Raw genomic sequence first — 25,705 nt, forward strand, 5'->3', positions numbered from 1 at the left:
AAGAAGCACAAATAGATGTTGCCAGGTACCTAAAATGAACTGGATTATAATTGGACTCTGAATTTGGCTCAAAGTTTTATGGCAGCTAGGACAAAATTGGAAACATGATGGGTTATGTGGTTTTATGTTCTGACAGGATCAAGCTTACACATCATCTTCAGAGAGAAAATTTCTCCTAAAACGAAACTCTACAGCAGCCCTATTAGGCTTGCTCTCTGCAGTTGTTAGAGGCTGACAAGTACTTTGGTTACATATCACCCCATCCCCACTAGGGGGAAGGGGGCTGGCAGCGTAGTTAATTAATTAGCTAAAAGCTGTCTTAGTTTTAAGCACCGCTATCTCTGTAAGGATACCCAAGAGGAAAGCGTAGTCCTTTTCTCTCTTTCTGTGTTCCACACAAATGGTTACTTTCCTACCTTTCTGCTCTCTAAAGTCTGATGCCTCTTGTCTCTTTGGAACAGCAAACCCTAGGAAATTGTCCAAGCAAAACATTAAAGTAGCAATCTCCTAGACTAGTGGTCACTGGCTTCAGCAAATAGGTATCATTAGTCTCTCTAGTTCTCAATGTCTTCTCCACAAAATTGAGTTCCTCTGGATACTAAATTTTCTGAGGGAAAGATTTTTTTAAAGATAAGATCTTACTATGTAGACCAAGCTGGCCTATTTGGTCTCCCAAGTGCTGGGAATAAAGGTGTGTGCCACCATGACTGGCAAGCCCAGAGACTTGCACATGCTAAGAACATGCTCTACCATTGAGAGACACCTCCAGATCCTGATTTTTTTTTTAAATCTTTATATTCCCATTTTGTACTTGGCAGCTAACAGGTGTAGGAGAAGGTCTGTGCATAGATAGAGCTGTGAGAATCTAGTAGACAAGACCCAATTTGAACAGATGCCACCATCTGAGGAAAGTGCTTCATGTCTATCAACATCACGACAAATTCGACAAATTCATATTGACTGGATCCTGGCAGTGGTGAGAAGTGGTTTGGGGGGCGGGGCTCTTTCCTCCTCTAGCACACATTCCTTGGCAAAGATAAACCTTGGATAAGGAGAATTGGAGCAATCTCACTGGCTACAGAGGCTTCTGGGAAATGACTCTGGGTGGTGGCAGGCAAAAAAAAAAAAAAAGAGAGATGTAGTACCATGGTTTCTGTTGAAAAACAATAACAAACCAATACTGAAGTCATATTGTAGTGTGGCATGTTTGCTGCCTACAATACCCATGTGAGTGCTCCACCTGCCATGTTCAAAATATGTTCAAAACTTTTCATTGCCTGTAAGAGAAGGAGCAAATTCTTTAGCTTGGTAATAGAATCTTTAATCCGGCAATGTTTTTCCATCTATTCTCCCTTACAACATTCATGTACACACACACACACACACACACACACACACACACACACACACACACACAGAGAGAGAGAGAGAGAGAGAGAGAGAGAGAACAGAGACAGAGAGAGAGAGAGACCCACACAGAGAGAGAGAGAGAGAGACAGAGAGAGACAGAGACACAGAGAGAGAGAGAGAGAGAGAAACAGAGACAGAGACAGAGACAGGCAGATAGACAGACACACACAGAGACAGACAGACACAGAGAGAGAGAGAAACAGAGACAGAGACAGAGACAGACAGACACACACAGAGAGAGAAACAGAGACAGAGACAGACAGACACAGAGAGAGAGAGAAACAGAGACAGAGACAGAGACAGACAGATAGACAGACACACAGAGACAGACAGACAGACAGACAGACAGACACAGTTCCCAAAATACTGTGTTTTCCTGACTCTGTTCCTCTCCTGCCATGGCACACAAAGTCTTGTTCATTCAATTCTGTTTCTTAGTTGTATTTGGTCCAGGACTCTAACCCATGGAATGGTACTGTCCACATTTGTGGGGTGTATGTCTTCTCTTTTCACCCCAATTAACGTAATAACCATAATCTCTCATAAACATTCCCAGAGATCTTTTTCTCACAGTAGTTCTAATACCTATTGAGTTGACAATCATTATCAACAATCACAACTCTGCCTCTTGTCAACCTGAGACCTAAGCACATAATTTTTAAGCCATTAACCTTCTACCCCCTTTATCCTCAGACTCACAGTGTCTCATAATGCAAAACATATCAAGTCAAAAGTCTTCAGAAAGTGTCTAGAAATTTTAACAGTGTTTAAAAGTCCAAAGTCGGGGCTAGAGAAAGAACTCAGCAGTTAAGAGCACTTACTGTGCTTTCGGAGGATGTGGGTTTGGTTTCCAGCACCCACGTGGTAATTCAAAACCATCTATAGTTCTAGAAGTTTTGATCATGTCTTCTGGCCACTGCAGGTAGCAGGCATGCATGTGGTACACATATACACATGCAAGCAAAATGTTCATACACATAAAATAAAAATGCATCCTAAAAATAAAAGCCAAGTTTCATCTGAGACTCAAGGCAAACTCTTTAACTGTGAGTCCCTACAATGTTAGAAAATAAGTTACATATTTCCAACATATATGGCACAGAATAAATATTCCCATTCCAAAAGGGAAAAATGGGGGCATAGCAAGCAATGATTGGACTGAAGTTAAGACCAAAAACCCAGCAGAGATCATACCAAATTTTGAAGCTCCACATCTCACCTCTGGGGTTCCAGATGAAACCATTCAGACTCTAAAGGGTGTAGAGAGCTCTGCTTCTCTAGCTTTCCAACATGCAGAACATATAGCCTCTCTCTTGGACTGTGTCCACTCTATATCCTGCTGCTTTCCTCAGCAGACATTCTGTGGTTTTGCCACCTCCAACAACCCGGGGTCTCCATTGCAACTTTTACCTTCACAGTTTCATGCAATAGCCTCTAGGGATCTCCTTGATGGGCCTCCAACCTTGCCCACATTGACTGGCTCTCTGAAGCCACGAAGAAAGATTCTATGACCTCTTGAGTATTGCATTTTTCATGATTTCAAGCTAGTATCACACAGATGCTACCACTGAGTTCTGCTGCTAGCTCAAAATGTAGCTTGTTTCACTTGGATCACAGCTGTATCAACCTCTGTGTGCTGACCACACAAAAACACTTCCTTAGGCTGTTGCCTTTGAAGAGCTAGGAATCCTTTCACTTTAGACTCTTCATTCAAGTGAACTTGTACCTTTATAAGATGGAGACTCTGATGGGTGTTATTCTATCCTTGTAACACCATTCTTACTGTCCCAGTGCAAAGCACTGGGATTCTGTTTAATGATGGTAGTTTCCTTAACAGTTGTAGCTACTTTCAAAGCTGCCTTGTCTAGAAGGTTAAACTTGCTCACACTCTTTTCTTCACTAACATACACAATTTTAATATCTTTCTGCTTTACTTTTTTCTTTCTTACAGTAGATCTGGATCAGAATGGTAAATAGTAGCTATGTCATAGCTCAAGTGCTATTCTATCTTGAAATTTCCTTTACCAAGCAAGTTAGTTCATTGCCTTCAGGTTAAACCTTGCTCATGTGCTTAGTGCACAAGCAGAATGCAGAAAGATTCTTGGACAAAATATCACATGAATGGCCCTGGCCCACTTTTCCAAGAGTCCTTGTTCCCCTCTGAAATCTCATGAGCTAGGTTTCCACTGTGTACACTCCTCTCAGTGCTTCCAATGTCCCATGAGAATAGCCCACTAAATCCTCCTCCCAGCATGTTAGACTTTTTCTAGCCCAAAGTTTTGTTTTGTTTACTATGTAGCTCTGCTGACCTGGAACTGACTGTAGACCAGGCTGACCTCGAACTCCCAGACATCGCCTGCCTCTGCTTCCCAAGTGCTGGGATTAAAGGCATGCACCATGACACATGGACATTCTTCCATATTCCAACCATAAAAAGATCTCAGAGGCCTAAGAACCACATAGTCAGGTTTAACATAGCAAAGCCCCACCTCAGCTGGGTGTCATGGTGCATGCCTTTAATCCCAGCACTTGGGAAGCAGAGGCAGGCGATGTCTGGGAGTTCGAGGTCAGCCTGGTCTACAGTCAGTTCCAGGTCAGCAGAGCTACATAGTAAACAAAACAAAACAAAACAAACAAAAAACAACCCCAAACCCCACAACAAAATAAAACCCAAAAAAATCCCAATTTTAATACCAATTTTATATATTAATTACTTTTTCTGTTGCTGTAATCTCTGATTACAATTTAAGGGAGGGAAGAGTTTATTTAAGCTCACAATTTTGCAGGTACATGTCCATTATTGCAGGGAAATCAAGTCAGCAGAAACTTGAAGCATCTGACCACATTGCGTCACAGGCAGGAAGCAGAGGAAAGATGCATTCCTGTGCTCAGCCTCTCTCTCCCATTTAAACACTCCAGAATGCCAGCCCATGGATGATTCTTCCTACCTTGGTTGAAGAATCCAGATAATCCCTGACAGGCATTCCCAGAAATTTGTGTCTATTGTGATTATAAATCCTATCAAGTTAACAATGAATATTACTCCTCATAATTCACCACATGGCATTATTCTCCCTGTGTGCGTGTGTGTGTGTGTGTGTGTGTGTGTGTGTGTGTGTGTGTGTGTGTGTGTGTGTGTGTATGTGTGTCTTTGTATTCAATTATCCAATTTTTTAGTGCTGAGAATTGAACCTAGGACCTTAGTATGACAATTAAGTGTTATTACTGGGCTATATCCTCAGACCTTTCCCTTTTCTTCAAATTACATCAATCATTGGATTAGAACACACCAATTTCACAGGACATTATCTTAAGTTGATTAAATCTGTAGGAACCTTATTTCCAAATAAGGTTACTCACCAATTCTGAGTAACTTGGGTTTTGAAAGAACAGTATTAAACATCGTTTTACATTTTCTGTTTATTGTCTCTCTAACTTACTAGAATGTTAGCGCCATAAGATTACAGCTTGTTTTTTGTTTGATGTAGGGGATTTTTGAGACTATAATTACTTCTATAAATGTTACTTCTGTTTTTTTAGGGCTGACCATTTGGCATTGGCTGATTGGTGTGCTCTTTGCTGAGGAAGGCTACCTCGTTCACTCTCACTTTTCCTTGTTTGCCTATAGTTCTTTGTGTAGGGCTGAGGACTTCCAGGTTGGGCTTTCCCTATCCACTTTGGCGTGTCCATTGATATTGTCTTAGGGATCTCTAGAGTCAAAGCACTTATGGAATTTCTCTCTATATTAAGGGAATTTGCTGTGATGAATCTGTAGTTCAACTATACTAACAATGGCCAACTGTGAATGGGAAATCCAAAAATCTAGTAGTTGCTCAGTCCCATGAGGTAGTTGCTTTAGCTGGTCTTCTGTAGAAGTAGATTCCAACAGATGTGCTGGCAAGTAAATGCAAGCAGGCAAAGAAGAGTGAGTCTTCCTTCTTCCTATGTCCTTATGTAGGTTTCCAGCAGAAGGTGTGGCCCAGATTACAGGTGTGTACGACCACACCTGTATCTTGGACTTGTTTTGCCCCAGGCTGACCTTGAACTCAGAGATCTCCTTGCCTCATTCAGTCTCCTGGGATTAAAAGCCTGTAGTAACTTGCCTGGTCCTAAGCTTTTCTTAGCCACTATGCCTCAAGATTTCCATGCCAAGATCCAGGTCAGAAACTTGTGTCTTCCAGCCTCAAGATCTGGATCACAAGTGAGTCCTCCAATTGTGGATTGTAGTTCATTCCAGATATAGTCAAGGTGACAACCAGGGATAGCCATTACAAATGCCATACCTTTTTATCTCACATTTGGGCAGTCATGTTGGTGAGATTTTGAGGCTGTAGCTTCTGACATTACTAGGAGATTGTTGTCTATTTTATTTGTCGTTATATCTTCAGTGTTTAAAGAAATGCTTAACGCATAGTAAACTTAGTATTTGGTGAATGAACCTTAGTACCTATCTGCCCCCAACTACAGAGGGAATTTGAGTGACAGATGCAGGTAAGGATGACCTTGCAGGTATTGGTATTGTTGGAAACATGAAGAATGCTCTACAAATGTTTGCAGGATGAATAGAAATATTCACTAGATATATTACTTTAACATTTATAGAGTGCCACCTTTGTACAAGGCACTGGGAAAATATACAAAGAAGTGAGAAGGAAACTGCTGAATACATTTTACCTCAGTGTGGCCATTGGCAAATCATTCAGTCTTCATTCTACCTCCCTTATGTACTAAGCCGAGGTAATAACAGAACCTTTCATCCAACCTTGTCATGTGGATTATGTAGGCTCATATAGTTAAATTGTTTAGCACAGTACCCAGAACATGGGAAGCACCATAACAGTAAAGCTGCTAGTATTATAGCTGTTGATATGTGCTCGTTTTGTGCAACACTTTTCATCATAAACAACTTTATTGAGATGAAGTGGACATGCTATGAAACTGGGCCCTTTCAAAAAGTACCATTTCATGGCTTTTAGTATACAAGCAATGTTGGGCTACCATCACCACAAGCTACCTTTAAAGATCTTATCCCCTGCAATAAAGTCCTATACACATTAACAGAAACTTCTACATCCCTACCACCCATCTCTATACTACTACTCTAATTTCCATGTCTGTAGATTTGTCTATTTTGGAACTTCATATAAAAGGAATCATACAATATTTGTCTTTTGTGACTGGTTTATTTCACTTAGTATAAAGATTTTAAGCTTCCCAATTCTTTTTTTATCTTTTTCCATCTTTATTAAATTGGGTATTTCTTATTTACATTTCAAATGTTATTCCCTTTCCCGGTTTCCAGGCCAACATCCCCCTAATCCCTCCCCCTCCCCTTCTCTATGGGTGTTCCCCTCCCCATCCTCCCTCCATAACTGCCCTCCCCCAACAATCTTGTTCACTGGGGGTTCATTCTTGGCAGGGCCAAGGGCTTCCCCTTCCACTGGTGCTCTTACTAGGCTATTTATTGCTACCTATGCAGTTGGAGCCCAGAGTCAGTCCAGGTATAGTCTTTGGGTAGTGGCTTAGTCCCTGGATCCCCATTCTTTTATACATATATTTTAATTTATTTTTGTTCTCAATACATCTTGACCACAGTTTTTCCTCTCTCCACTCCTCTCAGTTCCTCCACAACTCCTCCCAGCCCCCTTCTTCTCCCTTCTCACCCACTCTTTTTATGTCTTAATACTTCATTCTTTCTGTTGTTGTTTTTATACAGAATTTCACTATGTAGCCTAGACTGGCTTGGAAGTCACAATTCTGACAAAACTTCCTAGGATGATAAGCACATACCACACACTACATTCATCAAATAATATTTTTCTTAAAATTTTGCCTTTATTTATTTTATGTGTATCAGTGTTTTGCCTACATGTATGTGTGTATACCACATATATGGCTGGTACCCGTGAAGGCCAAAAGAAAGCAACAGATCCCCAGGAACTGGAGTTACAGGTAGATGTGAGATGCTATGTAGGTGCTGGGAAGTGGACCTCGGACCTCTGGAAGAGTCATCAGTACTCTTGACCACTGAGCCATCTCTACCCAATATTTCAACTTTTGATTACATCGAATTTTGTTTATCTATCCAGCAATTGATTATTTGGTTGTTACTAGTATTTAGTTGTTATTATTTATAAGGCAACAGTGAATACTCTATGGAATTTTGTATAGTTGTACACTTTCATTCCTTTTAGACAGACACCCAGAAGTAGAATTGTTGGCTCAGTTTTTTTAACCTTTCAAGGAATAGGCAGACTGCTTTACAAAGAAGCAGCTCCATTTTATATTCCTGTTGGCAATGAATGAGAGTTCCAATATCTTCATATTTGTGCTAACATTTTTTAAATCGTAAATCCCTTTGATGTTTGCTGTTACAGAAGATGTGGTATCTTATTGTGTATATTTAAGAAACTGGTGTTTAGGGGCTCAGCGGTTAAGAGCACTTGCTGCTCTTCCAGAGGACCCAAGTTCAGTTCCCAGCACCCACATCAGGAGGCTCACAGCTACCTGTAACTACAGCTCTGGGGATCCAATGTTCATATGTAGCATACACTTACACACTTACACACACACACACACACACACACACACACACACACACAAATAATAGTAATAATAATAAAATAAATCTTTACAAAGCAAGTGACTCTTTTCCATTAACCTTTACTTTCTGCTCATAGAAGGATAGCTTAAGAACATCACTCTGTAGTTGTTTCTACCAAGGCAACCCTAAGCAGTGACAGCTAAATGAAGGCCAGTACTCAGTGGCTAGCTAAGCACACTAGAGAACTTCTGCATGGGCTCAGAAGGCATTGTCCATACCGTCTAATCATTCTGGACTCAACCCCATGCCAGAAAGCTGGCTATTCCATTGTTCTTGAGCGTTCTCCTTGGTTAGTCACAGCTTTCTCAGCACCTCTCACTCTGCTGTTTCTGTCCAATCGCTTCAGGATCTTTGCAGAAGCACAGAACATTTATCACTAGGAAAATCAGGGACGGACTTAGAAAGAGGCATTTGACTTAAGGCTTCCTCCTCCTCCTCCTCCTCCTTCTCTTTCTCCTCCTCCTGTTTCTCTTCCTCCTCCTTTCTCCTACCTTCTCCTCTTCCTCCTTCTCCCTCATGGAAAAGGGGGTGGGGTTGCCTGTATTTATGTCTGTGTACCATATGAGTGCCTGGCGCCCTTGGAGGCCAGAAGAGTAAAATCCTTCTCGAATTGGAGTTACAGTTTGAGTTGTCATGTAGGTGCTAGGAATTGAACTCAGGTCCTCTGGAAGAGTAGTCAGTGCTTTAACTTTCTATTGTCATTCTGTTTTGTTTTGTTTGAACTCATTACTTAGTTCAGGTTGGCCTCTAAATCCTAACCACCCCCCTTCAACTTTACAAGCACAGTTATTGTAAACCCATGCTGAAATTTTCATTCAAGTCTTGATGGAAAGATAAGACTTCACTGATTGGCAATGGTGGAATGAATGAAGACACTATTTCCATGGGGATTAGAAAATGACAGTTGAAGAAAGATGTTTTGACATCAAGTCTGACTCTAATGGGGAGTCCTGGAGCTTGTTGGAGTTGATTATCAATGATCAAAAGACCCTTGTCAAAAAGGCCTTGGTCAAAAGACCCAGTAAGTGGCTAATATAGGGAATCCTGGGGTCCGATAGGATTGGGAATCTGAGCACTTATTTGGATGGAGAATTTAGAGGCTGGCCGAAGGTAAATGCCTGTAGAGTTACGTGTGTGGGGGATAGTGGTGGGGTATGTGTGTGTGAGTTGAATTTCAGGGACTGCCTGGGATAGGGCACTACAGACTGGGTGGGCTGGAGGCTCACAAGGCTAGAGAAACACAGAAGTACAGAGATGGAGTAATGGTCTATAGACTGACTGACTAGTTGTAATGAAAAATCAAGAGATTGTCATGGAGCTGGAAAGAGATAATATGAAACAAGAAGCCAGCTGGGATAGGAATTGGGATATTGAACGGGTTTGGCAGACTGGGGTTGGAAGTTTAAGTTGGCTGAGTCTGGAGAGTGCTTGGGCTGGGTGTTGTGACGGCTTGGGTCTTGGGCCTTTTGGACCAGTGCATGTTAGAATAGGTTGGAGGACTTCTTTAGGCTGTTAGGTGAAGACCCCAGGACGGCTGGAATGGAGATACCTCCTGCAGGCTGAGCTAAGGCTGCCATCCAGCTGAGGTGCCAGTGCCTTGGGGCTGGGTCCCAGCTAGGTGCTGGTGGCGACTGCAGGTGGGGCGCGCGGGGGCGGGTCGGGGAGAGCTGGGTGGGGGCAGGGGGGGGGCGGGCCGGCGGCCGGGGCGGTCCCGCGCGCCGCGCTGCGCAGTGACTCCTGCAGCGGGCGGAGCGCCGGGCCGCGTCCTTCCGAGCCCTGGCGGTGGCGGTGGCGGTGGTGGCGGCGGCGGCAGCGGTAGCCTCAGCTCCTGCGCCCCGTGCCGCCGGCCCCAGCGCTGTCTCCCGGGCCCCTAGGGGCCCCTGGGCCCCTGAGCCCGGTGCGCCTCTGTCTCTGGCCTCCGGCTGGGCCTGGGGAGGGTGGCGCCGTGAGCGAGCGGGACTGGGCCTCCTGCCTGTTCCCTGTCCCTGGGCCGCCAGGATGGAGGCGGGGTCCGGTCCCCCGGGTGGCCCGGGATCTGAGAGCCCCAACCGGGCGGTGGAGTACCTGCTGGAGCTGAACAACATCATCGAGAGTCAGCAGCAGCTGTTGGAGACCCAGCGGCGGCGCATAGAAGAGCTGGAGGGCCAGTTGGACCAGCTCACCCAGGAGAACCGCGCCCTGCGGGAGGAGAGCCAGCTGCACCGTGGGAACTGCACTGGGACCCCCCTTGGCGCGCAGGATAGTCCTGGCCGCGAGAGCCAGTACCAGAACCTGCGTGAGACCCAGTTCCACCACCGCGAGCTGCGGGAGAGCCAGTTCCACCAGGCGTCCCGGGACGTGGGCTACCCGAACCGGGATGGCGCTTACCAGAACCGGGAAGCTATCTATCGGGATAAGGAGCGAGAAGCTTCCTATCAGCTCCAGGACACTACCGGTTACACAGCCCGCGAGCGCGACGTGGCCCAGTGCCACCTGCACCATGAGAACCCAGCCCTGGGTCGCGAGCGTGGCGGGAGGGAGTCTGGGCCAGCGCACCCGGGCCGCGAGAAGGAAGCCGGCTATTCCGCGGCGGTGGGCGTGGGGCAGCGGCCACCGCGGGAGCGGGGCCAGTTGAGCCGTGGCGCATCCAGAAGCTCCAGCCCTGGCGCGGGCGGAGGTCACAGCACCAGTACCAGCACCAGCCCTGCTACAACCCTCCAGAGAAAGTAAGGAATGTGTTTGCAGCCCCCACCCCACCCATCCCTTCCCCTCTAGATCCCTCTCCAACTTAGCTGGCAGATAAAGTATATGAAGCCCATGTCTGATCCCATTTCCTGCTTCGCCTGTCCCAATCGGGAGAAGGTTCTCTTCAACCAGCTGACATGCTTTCCCTAGCCACCACACGTTGGTTTGGTCAGATGAGGGCTGGCTGCTTCTTTTTCCCGGTAGAACCAAGGCCAGTTAGAGACTAAAACAATCCCCACTGCCTCCTTCCACTTCTTCAGCCCCTAGGTGTATCCTCTCCAGAGGATGAATTAAGTAATTTTTAGACAGAGGTGGTATCAATTCAAAACCCCCAAAGAGAGAAACACTCCTACACACCTTTTTTTTTTGGGGGGGGTGATCTTGTCTTGAGGCAGGTGGGGACCAGAACGGCTTCTGGCTGCTTAGACATCCCTCTGAGGGAAACTGCAGCACATCTTGGCATGGGGAGGGGGGGTGATGGTGGCAAAGATGGGGGAGCAAAGATGGAGGCTAGGCCCTTGGTTAGTTTCTCAAAGTCCAGCTGGTCTCCACCCTTCAAGAAAAAACAACACCCATTTAAAGAGCCCTACCAGGAAGGGAAGTCCATAGATCTCCCATCTGTTGGATCAGCTTCAGTTCCTGTGCTGGGGTCTGTGCATGTGTCTGAGACAGGTTAGGAATATTTTCTGAGTTGATGGGACATGGACAGGGTCTACTTTTCCCATGTAGATCCCATTGTGTGCTGTTTGGGATAAATGTATTAGGCTGTGAGTCAAGGGCACAAAGGCTCTCAGGGATGCCCTAAAGGCCTTCCTATTGCTTTGCTGCTATACTGAAAAGAACACTGAACTGGGAGATAGGAGAAGTGGGTTCCCCTTCCAGCTCTGTTGCAGATTGGCTTTGTGACCTTGACTGAGTCCCTTCTGTCAGCCCATCATTTCCCCTATATTTCTTTTAAAGGCAAGGACTGCGAACTGAGATTCCATGGGTATGTTACTAACCCAGCCACACCAAAGTCTGAAGTCCTTTCGCAAATGGACAGGCTTCCCCCTCCTCTCACTGCTCAGCTGGTCCTACCATGTGCCACAACTAGTGGAGTGTCTCTTGGAGGCTGGGCTGGGGGTGGGGAAGCCTTCTGCCTCAGGAAATCTGCCGGGAGACAGCTCTCTGCAACTCCCCCATGGTGAGGCAGCAGGCTGGGGTGCTGGGTTGAGATGGCTGGGCCCCAGGAGCAGCAGCTGCAGCTTGAGGGCTTGGCTGGGCTCCACTGCAGTGCACCCTTAGCTGAGTGTTGGGGTGGAGGGACAGCCCCAGAATGAGGGGCAGAGAAAGACTGGATGGGGCATTGTGGCCCTTGAGCCTGGTTGCAGACTTCTCTAGAGGGGTCAGGCCTGTGATGGAGGAAGCCTCAATATGTATGGCTCCAGGGAGCAAATCCAGGAACAGAGGGAACATTTGAGATAAAATCAAGAGAACTTTTCAACCTAGCCAGTTGTGATGCAGTACATTGCCTCAAGGGATGGGGGTGATGTCTGGCTCGACTGGTCCAGTTGAAGTCTAAAAGGGGGTCTGAGAGAGCTGGAGGAAGCATATAGTTCCTGATTTGGGCATTAAGCCCAGTGAAAAGATCTGAATCTTTCTCAGTTTCAGAATTCCACTGCTCTCAGATTCTCCACCCTGCAGACATAGGTCTGGATTTCTTGGCTGGCTGGAAGCCGATTTGCCCTTCTGCCATCCTTGCGGGCCTGCTTCTGACTCCTTCCTTCTTTTTGTACACTTTCCAGGTTGCTTGTTGGAATCCCTTGCATCGCATTTCCCACTGGCTAATAAAGAGGTTTAAATAGCACTTTGGATTTCTCTCAACCACATATTAACTGTTTGCCTATTTGTGATTGCTTCCTTTGGACTTCACAGCCAAGCCCACTCAGTGAGCATTAGCAGCTCCATTTCAGAGAGGGAGAAACTGAGGCTTCAAGATGAAGGCTCCTTATTCAAGGTTATGCTACTAGTTGCTAATGGAGCTGGGACTAGAATCTAAGTCTGCCTGTCTTAAAGGCATGTTATTTGTTCCCTACAGCTAACTACCCCTAGGAATCTTGGCCTCAGGACCTGCTGAGGTACTGAATTGAAAAAAGCCAAAAGAGCCTTAGGTATCTCCAGGTTTTGAACTAGAAGAAATAGGTCTGGAATGAGTGGAGTTGATGAGAAGAAAAGACAGCTATCTTCCTCTTTCCCACCTTCCTCCTTCCCGGGTGTCAGGAGAACCTGTAGCCATTGCTGTAACCAGTGCTGCTGCAAGCGACTCCCCTGCTAGGCCTGTTCTGGGTTTGTAAGGAGTGGGTGAGAAGGCTGCTGTTGGAAGCGCGGGCAGGCAGGGTGGGAGTTCAGCAGCTGAGGCTGCAGCATTGGGGGAGGACAGGCAGAGCTGGTACAGGCTGGGCTCTGTTGGGCCCCCGGCTCCCTCTGGTGGACAGACTAGGAAGACAAGGGCCTGGGTCAAGATGTAGCTTGTTGGGGGCCTGTTCTGCCTCCGACTCAGTTCTCCCAACAGCCCTGTGTGCATCTGTCACTATCATCATGTCACAGCATAAGAAACCTAGGGCTCGGAGCAGTGATGTCCATCAGAGGTCATGCTACTAACACAACATGCTCGCCTTCCTGTGAACTCAGCCTTCTTTGCTTTGGGCATCACCCATCCATGGTCAGATACTTACCCAGGACTCCCACGTCCTTTCCCACTGCTCCTCTGGACAGGTTCCAGGATGCCAGAATCTCTGCTGCCAGGCTCTGGGTGTGGTCTTCCTAGTGTGACAGAAAGCAACATGAGTCCCTACCTCCTTCTGGTCACTGGTCCATGAGGATTTAGTTGTTTGCTTACTAGTTGTTGATCCTGACTAACGAACGCTCTGATCTTTTTATGTGGAGCTGTCACCTCCTGCCATGATTTAAAACGAGATATTTTTGTTGTTAAGCTTGTCTCCCCACCACTGCCGCCCCACACACTACAGTTCTAGCACCTAGAATGATTTACAGAGGCTAGGACCCACTGCTGAGTGCCCCTTGCTGAAGAGCTCTGTTCCTACATTTTCTGTATAGGCCTAGCTCTGTCTGTGCTGTATGCAGCGGTGGGCTGAAGCCAGTATGCTGGTAACTGTCTCTCCTCGCCTCCCTCCCCCCCCTGCCTGTGCAAGCTGGCTCGCATTTAGACGCTGAACCTAGAGAACGCCAGCGTGGTGTTCTTGACACCCAGGGCGATGCATGGTCTACCACTTCACTGCCGAACTATCATCATCTGTGTGTGGTGGAGTGTCAGCATGTTCCCCATAGGGGCCCAGGCCACTGAGAAAATGAGCAAGTGACAGAGATCCCAGGGAGAGGCTCTGGAGGAAGTCTGGCTCCTTTGGCATGCTGGATTCTTTTTCTAGGGTGCCTCTCTTTCCTTTGAGGAGAGAAACTATTTATTGTCCCCTCCACCATGTTGTGTTGTGAGCATTATGCTGGAATGGGAGAAAATGATAATGTTAAGTTTAAGTAAAATTGGGAGTCTCGCTTTCTCTGTCTAGATCTGGGGCAAGAATGGGGTTGTTGTCATCCACAAATATTTCTTGGCTCTGTTCACAGAGCAGGAGGGGCCACCAGGCTGAGCAAACACCATGCTCTTGGCACTTGCAGAGCCCTCTTCCCACCAGCCAGGAAGACAGGGTTGCGGGCTTAGTCAGGCCATAGACACACTACAGAGGACAAAGTGAGCAGAAAGGGTGGGGTTCCTCAGAGGATAGAGGGACCAAAGTGAGCAAGGCCACTGTTTGAGGACCTGGGCAGTAGAGGAAGGTGCTTTGAAGAAGTGTACATAGTCCCTTGGTGTCCAATTGATGTTCGCTGCCTGTTCTTTCGCTGTCCACCCCCTACCTACTATGGCCTCTAAATTTGCTGGGGGCAGAGTAAAAACCTGGAGCATGGTGAAAAGGCCCTATTCATTGTGAGTCTCAGCTTTCTGTGTGGTAGGCACTATCCTATGCAGCTTTATATGATGATAGCTAACATTTTTCTAATGCATTTACTGTGTGCTGGACACTTTGTTCTAAGTGTTTCCCATGTAGTCATTCAGTCTGTCTTCACATGCATCCCTTCCTGTAAATGTTATTAACTCCATTTGATGGATGAAGAAACTGAGGTCTAGCAGCTTCAGGCAACACAGCCAAGGTCCCTAAGCAAATGCATGGCAGGACTGCAAAAGAGCTAGTTAGGAATCCAGGCGGCTGGGCTCCAGAGTCTGTAGCATTCTTGACATTCTTACCCATTGGCAGCCCCATTTCTTATCTCATTTTCACAGACCCCTTGCCAGGTGGGTGTTACTGTTATCCTCAGATGAGGAAATGGAGAATCAGAGAGGAGCACTAAACCACTGACGAGACCTAGCATTCTATGGCTCTCAATCCTTCAATACACCATTACCTGCCGTAGGTGGGGTTTAGAAACGTGGACTGTAGACATGACTCCGACTTTCTTCTGACAGAGGTTCACTCTTACAATTATCTGCTGATTTTTACCACCACCGTGTCTTTCTGCTAAGCCTCTGGTTAGCTGGAGCCAAGCCATGTCTGCAGTCTGGCTCCTATGTTTTCACTGTCTTTCTGTTTTTGTCTACAGATTCCCCTTCTCATTTTTGCGAGTCCCTTGTCCACAGACCTAACTGAAACCTCTCCTATGTTTATTTGCTGGTCCTTAATTTTTTTTTTAAATTCTATTTTATGCTTGTGGCTTTTTTTTGCCTGAATGTATGTATGTGTACCACATGTGTGCCCATGGAGGCCAAAAGAGGGCACTACATTTCCTGGAACTGAAGCTGTGAGCTGCCTTGTGACTTGCAGTGGAATCAAACTTGAGTCTTCTAGAAGATAGACAAGTGCTCTTGATTACTGAGCCATCTCCCAAGCCCTTGTTGGTCCTTCCTAATGCTCAGTGTATCTCTGACCTTTGCAATGAGCAGGTTAGCCTTTTTATTTTCCTTTTTTAACCTTTATTTTTATTTTATGTGTAGGGACGTTTTGCCTGCATGTCTGTGCACCGGGTACATGTTCTGCTTGTAGAGACCAGAAGAGGTGCATCAGATTCCCCGGGACTGCAGTCACAGATTGTGGGTGCTGGGAATTCAATCTGGGTCCTCTGTAAGAGCAACCAATGCTATTAACCACGGAACCATCTCTTTAGCCCCAGCTCCAGCTTTTTACAATATCTTCATAGTTGTTCACATCTCGTGCCTCTAAAACAGTGGGTCTCAATCTGTGGGTTGCAACTCCTTTGGGGATTGCATATCTGATATCCTGTATGTTAGATATTTACATTACAATTCATAACAATAGTAAAATTACAGTTATGAAGTAGCAACAAAATAATTTTATAGTTGGGGATCTCCACAACATGAGGAACTGTATTAAAGGGTCCCAGCATTAGGATAGTTGAGAACCACTGCTTTAAAAGGAGTTAGACTTAACTGACATGTATTGAGTACAAGTTATATATCTGTGCTTGGTGCTGGGGGCATAACAAAGGAGTGAAGAACTTTGAAGTACTTTGCATAACACATAGCCGCTCAGTCAATTCTGAGTAGACATACGAATGTCTAATTAAGTCCTGGTGAGCTAATGGCCCAGTACCTCAGTTTTTCTTTATTCTGGAGAGAAATGTCAACTTCAAAATTCTCTTGGCCTTTTCCGCTTGCTCTCTGGAGGCATTTGGCTTATGACTTTTCTGCCTTTTACCAGTGGTCTCCCAATTCATATAGTGACAGAGAAACAGAATTAGAGGAGAGTTTTAGAGATATACAGGCTGGCTGCTTATTTTTATACCTCCCTAGCATACCATGTCTGTGTCAGGTCACATTCTTGACCCTTGGACAAAATCCGCTCTCCTGAATGAACCAGGCAATCCTGTACAAGGCCTGTATGCAGTTCACCCAAGCCCAATTACAAGTTGTTCATTTATAGATTTTTTTTCCCATTCTTTTCCCTTTTTATATCCTTCCAGTCTTTATTGAGAATATACCCCAGGCCATGCACAGCATCTTGGGGGTGAGAATAGACCCAGCCTTTTTTGGTTCCTTCCTGGCAGGAACCAGTGTCACAGGGAAGAATGGTGAGCAGATGACTTATTTCCTTCTTGGTGCAGATCTGTTTAGGGAAAGATGATTTGCCAAGTACTAGTTTCCTGCTGGTCTCTACTCTCTCACCAAGTGTCCATTTTTTCTGATTCTTGAAAGCACATACACAGGAAGTCCATCTCAGACACGTAGTAGCTCAAGCTCCTTGCGACCTAGGAGCTCTGATTACTCCCTGGGAGAATCTGAAGGAAGTAAGATGTCCTGGAATGTAGACTTTGTGTGAGACTCTAGGCATCATTTTACTTGCAGGAACTGTTTCCCCCCTTCCCAGTAAGATATGGGGATAAAACTGCATTTTCTAATATGTATGATTCATGCTAAAACACCCCCCCACCCTCCTGGCCCCGCATATCAGAAAGTTTCCTGCCTGCTCCTCATGCTCATCAAGGTTCTGATTAGAATGGAAAACAGCTAAAGCTAGACAAGAATAGATGATACTTCCCTGCCCCCTAGAGGCGAAGTGTGACAAACAACATGAAAACAGTCCCATCATATCTTAGCCAAAACAAAGATGGCTAGCCAGTTTTATGACTGATTGAGATTGTTCCTTTTATGCTTTAGATGTAAATTCATCCCCACCATCACCGGAGAGGGACCCTTCACTCACAGAAAATGCATTTATGTGGCATTCTGGGCCTTTTTTTAGACTGTAAGTTTCATTTATTTTTACTTGGCACAAGGAAATAAGAGTGCAGTTGTATGATTCTTGTGCTTTCTTAAAAGGTTAGGATGGCTGCATATCCAGGTCTTACGATCTCCTACTGGATCCTAGGATACAGTGTATTACACTCATCTGAATCAAATTGTCTTCGGGTTTCCATTGCTATGAAGAGACACCATGACCACAGCAACTCTTAGAAAGGAAAGTGTTTAATTGGGGCTTACAGTTTCAGAAGGTTAGTCCATTATTGTCATGGTAGGAAGCATGGCATCATGCAGGCAGACTTAGTGCTGGAGGAGCCAATAGTTCTACATTTTGATCTGAAGGCAGCAGAAAGAGAACTGGCTTGAGCTTCTGAGACCTCAAAGCCTGTCCCCAGGTGATGCACCTCCTTCAACAAGGTCACACCTCCTAATAGTGCCACTCACTACGGGTCTATGGGGGCCATTTTCTTTTAAGCCTCCACCCAAGCCAATGTTTTCTTCTATATAACTATGTTAGAATTACTGTCATTAGAGACTATGGTGTAGTCCTTGCTTACTATGTTCGTTTTCTGTTTTATTCTGAAGAATAATAAACATTGGCCATGAGGAAGAATTGTGAATAAATTAGCTATTTTCTCTTTAGGATAGAGCTCCGGTTGTTCCCAGCATTGGAAAAATTTGTTATTGTTATATATGATGTGACATACCTAACTGGCACCTCACACAACGGTACATCTGCTGTGTTAGCCACTTCTTGAGTAACCCAATTCAACTGTGCTTGTGAAAATTGAGTATGGCATAGCCAATCTCAATACACGGTATGTGTTTGTTCATTGATAAACACTATTACTGATGAGAGCTGTGTAAAGCTCTGTGCTATTGAGGGGAAGGAGGAAGAGGCCATGTAAGCACTCTCCACAATTCTAAGAGACAGGTTAATTCAGTGAACATTTGTATGTCTGGTGCACGCTGCACCTTGTGGCCTTCGATGTATTTGCAATGCACAGTTCTGTTCAGGTGCAGAAAGCAATTGTGGAAACAGATGAACAAGGTGGTATTCGATGTGATATTGCCAGAGAGATGGACAGGAAGTACCTAACGATTGGTATCTACCCAGACCATCAGGGAAGGCTTCCTAGAGGAGTTGGTCTCTGAATGGAGGCTTAGAGGACGCGTTGGAGTTTACTAGGTGAAAGAGGACTACATGCATGTTGCTGGGAACTGGGGGACAAATGGGAGGTTAAGGAAGGAATATCAGCCTAAGTAAACTTATACATGAAGTATGTGCAAAGAGAAGGAAGACTTTTATCAGTCAAACCAAACTACAGCAGCAACTGAGAGACAGGGAGGTTTATCAAAGAGGAAGAGATCCTGAAGGACTGATCAGCTTAAATCATGAGGACATAAGAACTTTAGGGTTTTAGGCTAGGGAGAAGGGTGTCCTTTGCACAGTGTATTGAGGGTCATATTTTGGAGCAATCTCCCTAGAAGTGCAGGCCATAAGATAGATTTGAAAACGTATAGTGAAGAAGTCACATAACAGTCTAGATGAGAGACAGTAAGTTCTGCACTCCTTTTCACAAAAGACAAGATATAGAAGCAGTGCAGATGCTTATTAACAGATGAATCAAGAAAATGCATATATATAAACAGTGCAGTTGTATTTGACCCTAAGAAGAATTACTGTTATTTGTAAGAAAAAAAATGAATAGAACTGGAATCATGCTAAGCAAAATAAATCAGACTCAGAAAGACAATTTTGTATGTTTTTTCATATGCAGAATCTACACTAATATCTATCTATAGATAGATGAGAGAGAGAGAGAGAGAGAGAGAGAGAGAGAGAGAGAGAGAGAGAGAGAGAGAGAGAGAGAGAGATCTACGTGGGCTAGGGTGATGGCATAGTGGGTAAAATGCTTGTGTAATTGTGAGTACCTGAGATAGAATTCCCAGCACCCACTAAAAAGCTTGGTATTTGGTGCACCCCTGTCACCCCAGTGCTGGGGAGGTGGAGACAGGAGGATTCATGAATGTTGTCAGCTAGTCAGTCTTATCAGTCAGTGAGTTCCAAGTTCTGTGAGAGACCCTGTCTCAAGGATAAGGTGAAGAGCCATTTTGGAAGACACTCAACATCAACCTCATGCATGCCCACACACACATGAACAAGAGCATACACCATCATATATGACATGAAAGGTAAAATGGGACTATTTGCCAGGAATAGGACCTCCAGGGACCTGGAGGGAGGAGAGAAAAGTAAGAGAGTGCATTGGGGGGACAAATATGAGCAAAGGACAAAAATACATGTGCGAATATTATATAATGAGTCTTTAGTCCCAGTACTCTAGAGGCAGAGGTAGATGAATCTCGAGTTCCAGGAGAGCCAAAACTATATAGCTCTGTAGGTTAAAAGAAAAGAAAGGAAGAAAGGAAGGAAGGAAGGAGGGAAGGAAGAAAGGAAGGAAGGAAGGAGGGAAGGAAGGAAGGAAGGAAGAAAAAACAGCACAATGGAACTACTTTAAAAAAAACAATTTGTTGAGATAGTAGATCTCATTAAAAGAAAAAGAAGAAGAAGAAGAAAAAAAAAAAAGACCTGCACACTTGGGTGCCAGAGAGAGAGAATAGTAATGACAATAAATTCTTCAAGTGCCATCACAGAAGGGAACAAGGGAACAGAGCCCGCTGCAGCCTAGAGATGTGGCAATCATTCAGGATCTGAAAAGGTTGTAAATGTCAGGTGTTGGAGCTGGAAGGACCTGAAGTGTGAGGTTGAAGGAGATTTACTTTACAGGCGAGAACACTGAGACCAGAAGAGACAAAAGACTGGTTATGGCCATCCGAGGTGTGAGTGGGGGAGAGCATTCCTGACTGGAAGAGTCTCTCTAGTATTGATGCCAATGTTCAGAGCAGCTTCCCTCTAATGTGCTGTTTCCTGCACTAAGGAAGGTGAGATTGTTTTGTGTTCTACTTATAGAAAACCCAAATGAAAGAAAGAAGAAAGCTAGGACTCCAAGAGATTGTTGGAGATGAAGCTTGAATGGTGGACTGGGCTTCTGCTCCAATTTGGTTCTTTAGGACCAAACGTTTTGCTACTGGGTTTTTGTTTTGTTTTGTTTTGTTTGTTTGTTTGTTTGTTTTGTCTTGCTAGGATTTGTTTGGTGTATCTGAGGCAGCTCAGAGGCAATTTCTGGCTTGATAGTTGATAGCCAGGCTTGGCCACCCCCATGTTCCCGTTTCAATTTTCATATAAAGTAGGGCTGTGCTTTTGAGAAAGACAGACTCGTGTTTGAATATAAACTCTGCTTCAATTTGTCGATAACCTCAGTGAAACCATTTTCTGTTTTCTAAGCTTTTATTTCCTGGTCTTTAAAATGGAATAACAATGCCCGCTGCTCAGCATTAACCGAGATCATTTGACTTGCAGTTTCAGATGCTTGTGTGTGCTCAGTAAACAATCATTTTCGTTCTCTTTCTGAAATCTCCTGTGGGCAGTGATTTGAAGGATACAGGGCTAGGCCAAGCGTTGCTTTTCCTGAAAATGGTATATTTTTTCCTGGCTAATATGGGGCTGTCATAGTTCATTGTGTGTTTCTTTCTGCCTCAGCCACCAGTTAACTTGAAATATAGCTTGAATATCTGATTTGATCTCTCTCTCTCTCTCTCTGTCTCTCTGTCTCTGTCTCTCTGTCTCTCTGTCTCTCTCTCTCTCTCTCCCCGATCTTATTTTTTTGGTTCAATTTCTTGTCTGTCCTTATCTGTGCTCTTGGAATAAGAAACTTTAAATCCTTCGTGACTCAGGCAGGTATAAATAATAGCTGAGTATAAATAGTTGGGTAAATGGAAGGCTGAAGGGGTTTGGAATGGTCATGGTGATGTTTGAAGAGGCTGAGCTAGGTTGAAAAGGCATTGGTATAGATGGTTGTAGGGAGCAAAAGTATTAGTTTAGAGCAGTGGTTCTCAACCTCCCTAATGCTGTGACCCTTTAATATAGTTCATCCTGTTTTGGTGACCCCCAACCATAATTAACAGTATTTTCATTGCTACTTCTTAACTATAATTTTCTACTATTGTGAATAATAATGTAAATATCTATGCTTTCTGATGGTCTTAGGCAACTCATGTGAAAAGGTTCTTTGACATCCTCCAGGGAGTCACAACTCACAGGTTAAGAAGCTGCTAGTTTAGAGTGTCCAATCCTGTACCCACCTCTCTTGCTTCTGCTCTAAACAGAAGCAAACACTGGAGACCAGAACCTCATATCAAGAGAATCAACACAGTCTCTGCTTGGTATGTACAGCATGAAAGACAGAGATCCCAAAAAAGGAAAGGGACTTGATTTAAGGATTTTAAAAAGCATACCAGTCAATCAAGGTGGCACCCAGCTCAGCTGGAAGGCTGAGGCAGGAGGATTACTTGAGCACAGAATTTCAAGACTAACCTGGGCAACACTATCAAGACCTCATCTCAAATACAAGAGAAGCAAGGTCAGCACAAATCAAAGCAATGTATATATTCAATATTTTTTATTTTTAACTGGCAGTAATTATACATGTTTATTATACATAATGTGGCATGTTAATATGTATACAATATGTGATCATCAAGTCAGGGTACTTATTAACCTACTCAAACATTTATATCTCTTTGTATTGGGAACACTAAAAACCCTGTCTACTAGCTCATTTGAAATATTGCAGTAGTTTTTATCAAGCATCCTTGTCCTTCTGCCACACCTAGCTGTTTGTTTCAGACAGGATCTCATGAAGTCTAAGGTAGCTTTAGACTAGCTATATACCTGAGGCTGACCTTGAACTCCTGTTCCTCCTGACTCCAGTACTGAGATTATAGACAGGAGCTCCCATGCCTAGCTGTATATGGTCACTTTTATCATTTAGCTTTTCTGATAGTAACTTCATTTCTCTTTATTATTATTATTATTATTATTATTATTATTATTATTATTATTATTTGTGTGTATGGGGGAGAGAGAGAGGAGGGAGAGGGAAAGAGAGAGAGAGAGAGAGAGAGAGAGAGAGAGAGAGAGAGAGAGAGAGAGAGAGTGTCTTACTAGGTAGTTACACAGGTATGGAATTTATGATCCTACCTAGTCTGCCTCCCAAGTGCTGGGATTGTGGCCATATGCTACCAGGCCCAGCCAGTGAAAAAAATTTAAATGTTGTTTTCATCCTGAACCACAATATGCATACAGAAAAGTGCTCATATCACAAATGGTAAAAACCATGCAAACCAAACACTGACTTAACCAGTAATCAGATCAAGATCTGACTCTCAGTTTACTTGGTCTTGGGAAAGCTTTCCAATGTGAAGGTCTTGGTCTTTTCTTATTTTATGTTTTTTGTTTTTTAAAAAAGCTTGACATTTATTTAGTGTGTGCACGTGCACACACATGCACATGAACACAAACAGCATTTTTTATGGACGTTAGAGAAGAACCCAAGGGAGTCTGTTCTCTTCTCCTACCATGTGGGCTCTAAGTACCAAACTTGGGTCATCTGATTTGGCAGCAAGTGCCTCTACCAGGTGAGCCATCTTACCACTACCCTACGTTTTTTAGCATGCACTTATCTGTTACATTCTTTCTTTGTCAGCTCCCTCCACTTCATTTTCTTTTTGCTTTCTTTTTCTAGCACGTTGGTAAGTTGGATATTGGACATACTAGATTGATTTGCCATGTACCCTTTTCTCCTATTCTCTGCCTTACAGACTATGAATGACTTAATATAAATTCTTACTCTCTGTATGTCCAGAATCGCTTGTCCACTTGCTGCTTTTATTTGGTGATTCAACGGGGAGCTGATTGTTATAATGGATGTCTTTCAAAAGCCAAAATGAAAAGCAGTTTATTTGGGGACCACTAAAATGTCACCATTCCTCAGAGCTTAATTCCTTTCTCCAGGAGCCGTATGACATTTTGCCTATGTGAAAATGACAGGCAGCTTGCGTTCTGAGTCCAGTACTTAAAGTGGCAAGGACGGAAGGGAAGATTTTGCTTACGATAATGATGACGACGATGGTGATGATGATGATGATTGTGTGTGCACGTGTGTGTGCGCATGTATGCACGTGTGCATAAGCACTCATGTGTCATGGTGCACAAGTGGAGGTCAGAGCACAACTTTCAGGAGTCAGTTTTCTCATTCCACCGTGCGGAGTCTAGGGAGCAAGCTCAAGTCATTAAACTTGCATGGCAGGTACCTTCACATGCTGAGCCATCTCCCTTAGCCTGAAAGGATTTTGTATGTTGTCAGTTTATCCCCTGTTTTTTTTTTTTTTTTTTTTTTTTTTTTCAGAGCTGGGGACCGAACCCAGGGCCTTGCGCTTTAGGGCAAGTGCTCTACCACTGAGCTAAATCCCCAACCCCTATCCCCTGTCTTTTGCCCCCTAGTTATGTCTATTTTTTCTTGATACATACCAAGGCTACATCTGGAATCTCTCTCAGCCTCTCGTGGCCCAAGTCGCTCCCTCCTTAACTGCATTCCCCTCTGAAGTTTTCTTCGAGATCCTTCAACTCCCGGAGTCCTCTTTTTAACTTGTTTTTGCTTTCAGAAACTTGGTGAAATCTCTTCCTCACTGATGCTACTCTCCCCCCTTTCCTGATATGATCTCATAGTTATACTTTATTTTATTCCTTTACTTGTGTTTTACTACAGTTCTGGAAGAAAGGCAGTACATATTTATACTCTTGAGTTATAGGCTTTGGCTCCAGCTAAGCCTGATTTAAACTGGAAATATTAGTAACTCCACATTCTCAGTAGCCAAGCTTGGATGACCTCATCTTGACCCTATGTTACTGTTGGTTGAAGCCAGCGTCATGAACATTCCTTTAGCAGCCCTGGCACATCCCTTCCCCCAACCTCCTCTACCTAGACCATAGCAAGGAGCCTCAGGTGAAGAACAGATACCTGGGCTCCGTCCCTATTCTGGCTATTGCATCCTTAGGAACCTTCAGACCTTCTCCTTCACCTCCCTGGGTGCTCTGTCTGTGACTTGATAGGCTTCTGGTCTGCTGTGAGCAATCACTCCAGGATTGGCTAAGTGCTTGGAGAGCAGCCCATCTTTACCCTGGCAATGAAAGCAGGCAGGCCAGAGATGATCCCTAAGCATACTGGAAGGGGCTCAGAGGCTGAGTTTAGAGTTGCAACAGAAGACTTGCTCCAGCTGCCTACTCTTCTGCAGGCACTGCTTCATCTTGGCTGAACACTGACTCCTGAACCTCCAGCAGAGAAATGGAAGGCCATAGAACCAATTCCATTTTCCTGTTCCTCTACATTCATCTGCAATATTTGTACCCCACCACCACTTTCTTTTGTGTGTGCACCCCTTTTTGCCCCTTCTAAAAGTGCTTGTTGTAGCTGGAGAGATAGATGGCTCAACAGTTAAGGGCCCTGGCTGCTCCTCTAGAGGACCCGAGTTCAATTCCCAGCACCTACATGGTGCTTACAACCCCTTCTTCTGGCCTCTGAAGGTACCAGGCAGGCACGTGGTGCATAGACATACATACAAGCAAACCACTCATACATATAAAACAAAAACAAGTTAATGTAAAATTTAAAAATAAGTAAAAATAAAAGTGCTTGCTAAATGTTTCTGGTTATAGGATGCCTTGGGCTATGCTATGGGAGGGGAGATAGGAGACAGGGAAGGAAGGCAGGTCAAGTCTGCAGGCTAGTATGAGAGATGAAGTGCCTCTTGGCTCTACTGTGACAGAAAGGAGCAAAAGTTGTGGCAGTTAAAGAGGCATTTGGTGTGCGCGTGCATGATGACACATGCTGACTCAGGAAGCTGAGGCAGGAAGTTGCCCACAAGCATTCAGTGCATAGCAAAGTCCTGTCTCAAAAACCCTAGCAATCAGTCAAGTACAGATTTTAAACTCAGATTCACCACTTATTAGTTGGGCAATTGTGCATGAATCACATTGTTCCACCAAGCTTCAGTTTCTAAACCCATACGACGAGAACAACTACCTCGTACAGATGTTAGGATGATAGCTTGAGTCCCAGACCATTGTAAACACGTAATAAATAGTGACATTGTTAGGGTTTGGGTTATTGTAAGTTTGGCTATGATATAGGCCAATAATGCCTGCTTATTATATTTATTATGATTATATAATACTTATTTATGATTAAAAGGAGGCATAC

The 25,705-nt window shown here is 44.5% G+C and overlaps 1 protein-coding gene across 2 annotated transcripts in view; it reads left to right on the forward strand.

Annotated features, from left to right (window-relative positions):
- The first annotated feature begins 9,765 nt into the window (after window positions 1-9,765).
- Iqsec2 (IQ motif and Sec7 domain ArfGEF 2) overlaps window positions 9,766-25,705 on the forward strand; it is an 81,839-nt gene continuing 65,899 nt past the window's right edge. The window contains exon 1 of one of the 2 annotated variants that reach the window (XM_032890431.1): window positions 9,766-10,719. In XM_032890431.1, the coding sequence (XP_032746322.1) occupies window positions 10,013-10,719 (707 nt within the window). In that variant the 5' untranslated portion in view covers window positions 9,766-10,012. The remainder of the gene's footprint in view (window positions 10,720-25,705) is intronic. The other variant, XM_032890434.1, reaches the window with a different exon arrangement.

Source organism: Rattus rattus, chromosome X (assembly GCF_011064425.1).
Source record: "Rattus rattus isolate New Zealand chromosome X, Rrattus_CSIRO_v1, whole genome shotgun sequence".
Taxonomy (NCBI): Eukaryota; Metazoa; Chordata; class Mammalia; order Rodentia; family Muridae; genus Rattus; species Rattus rattus.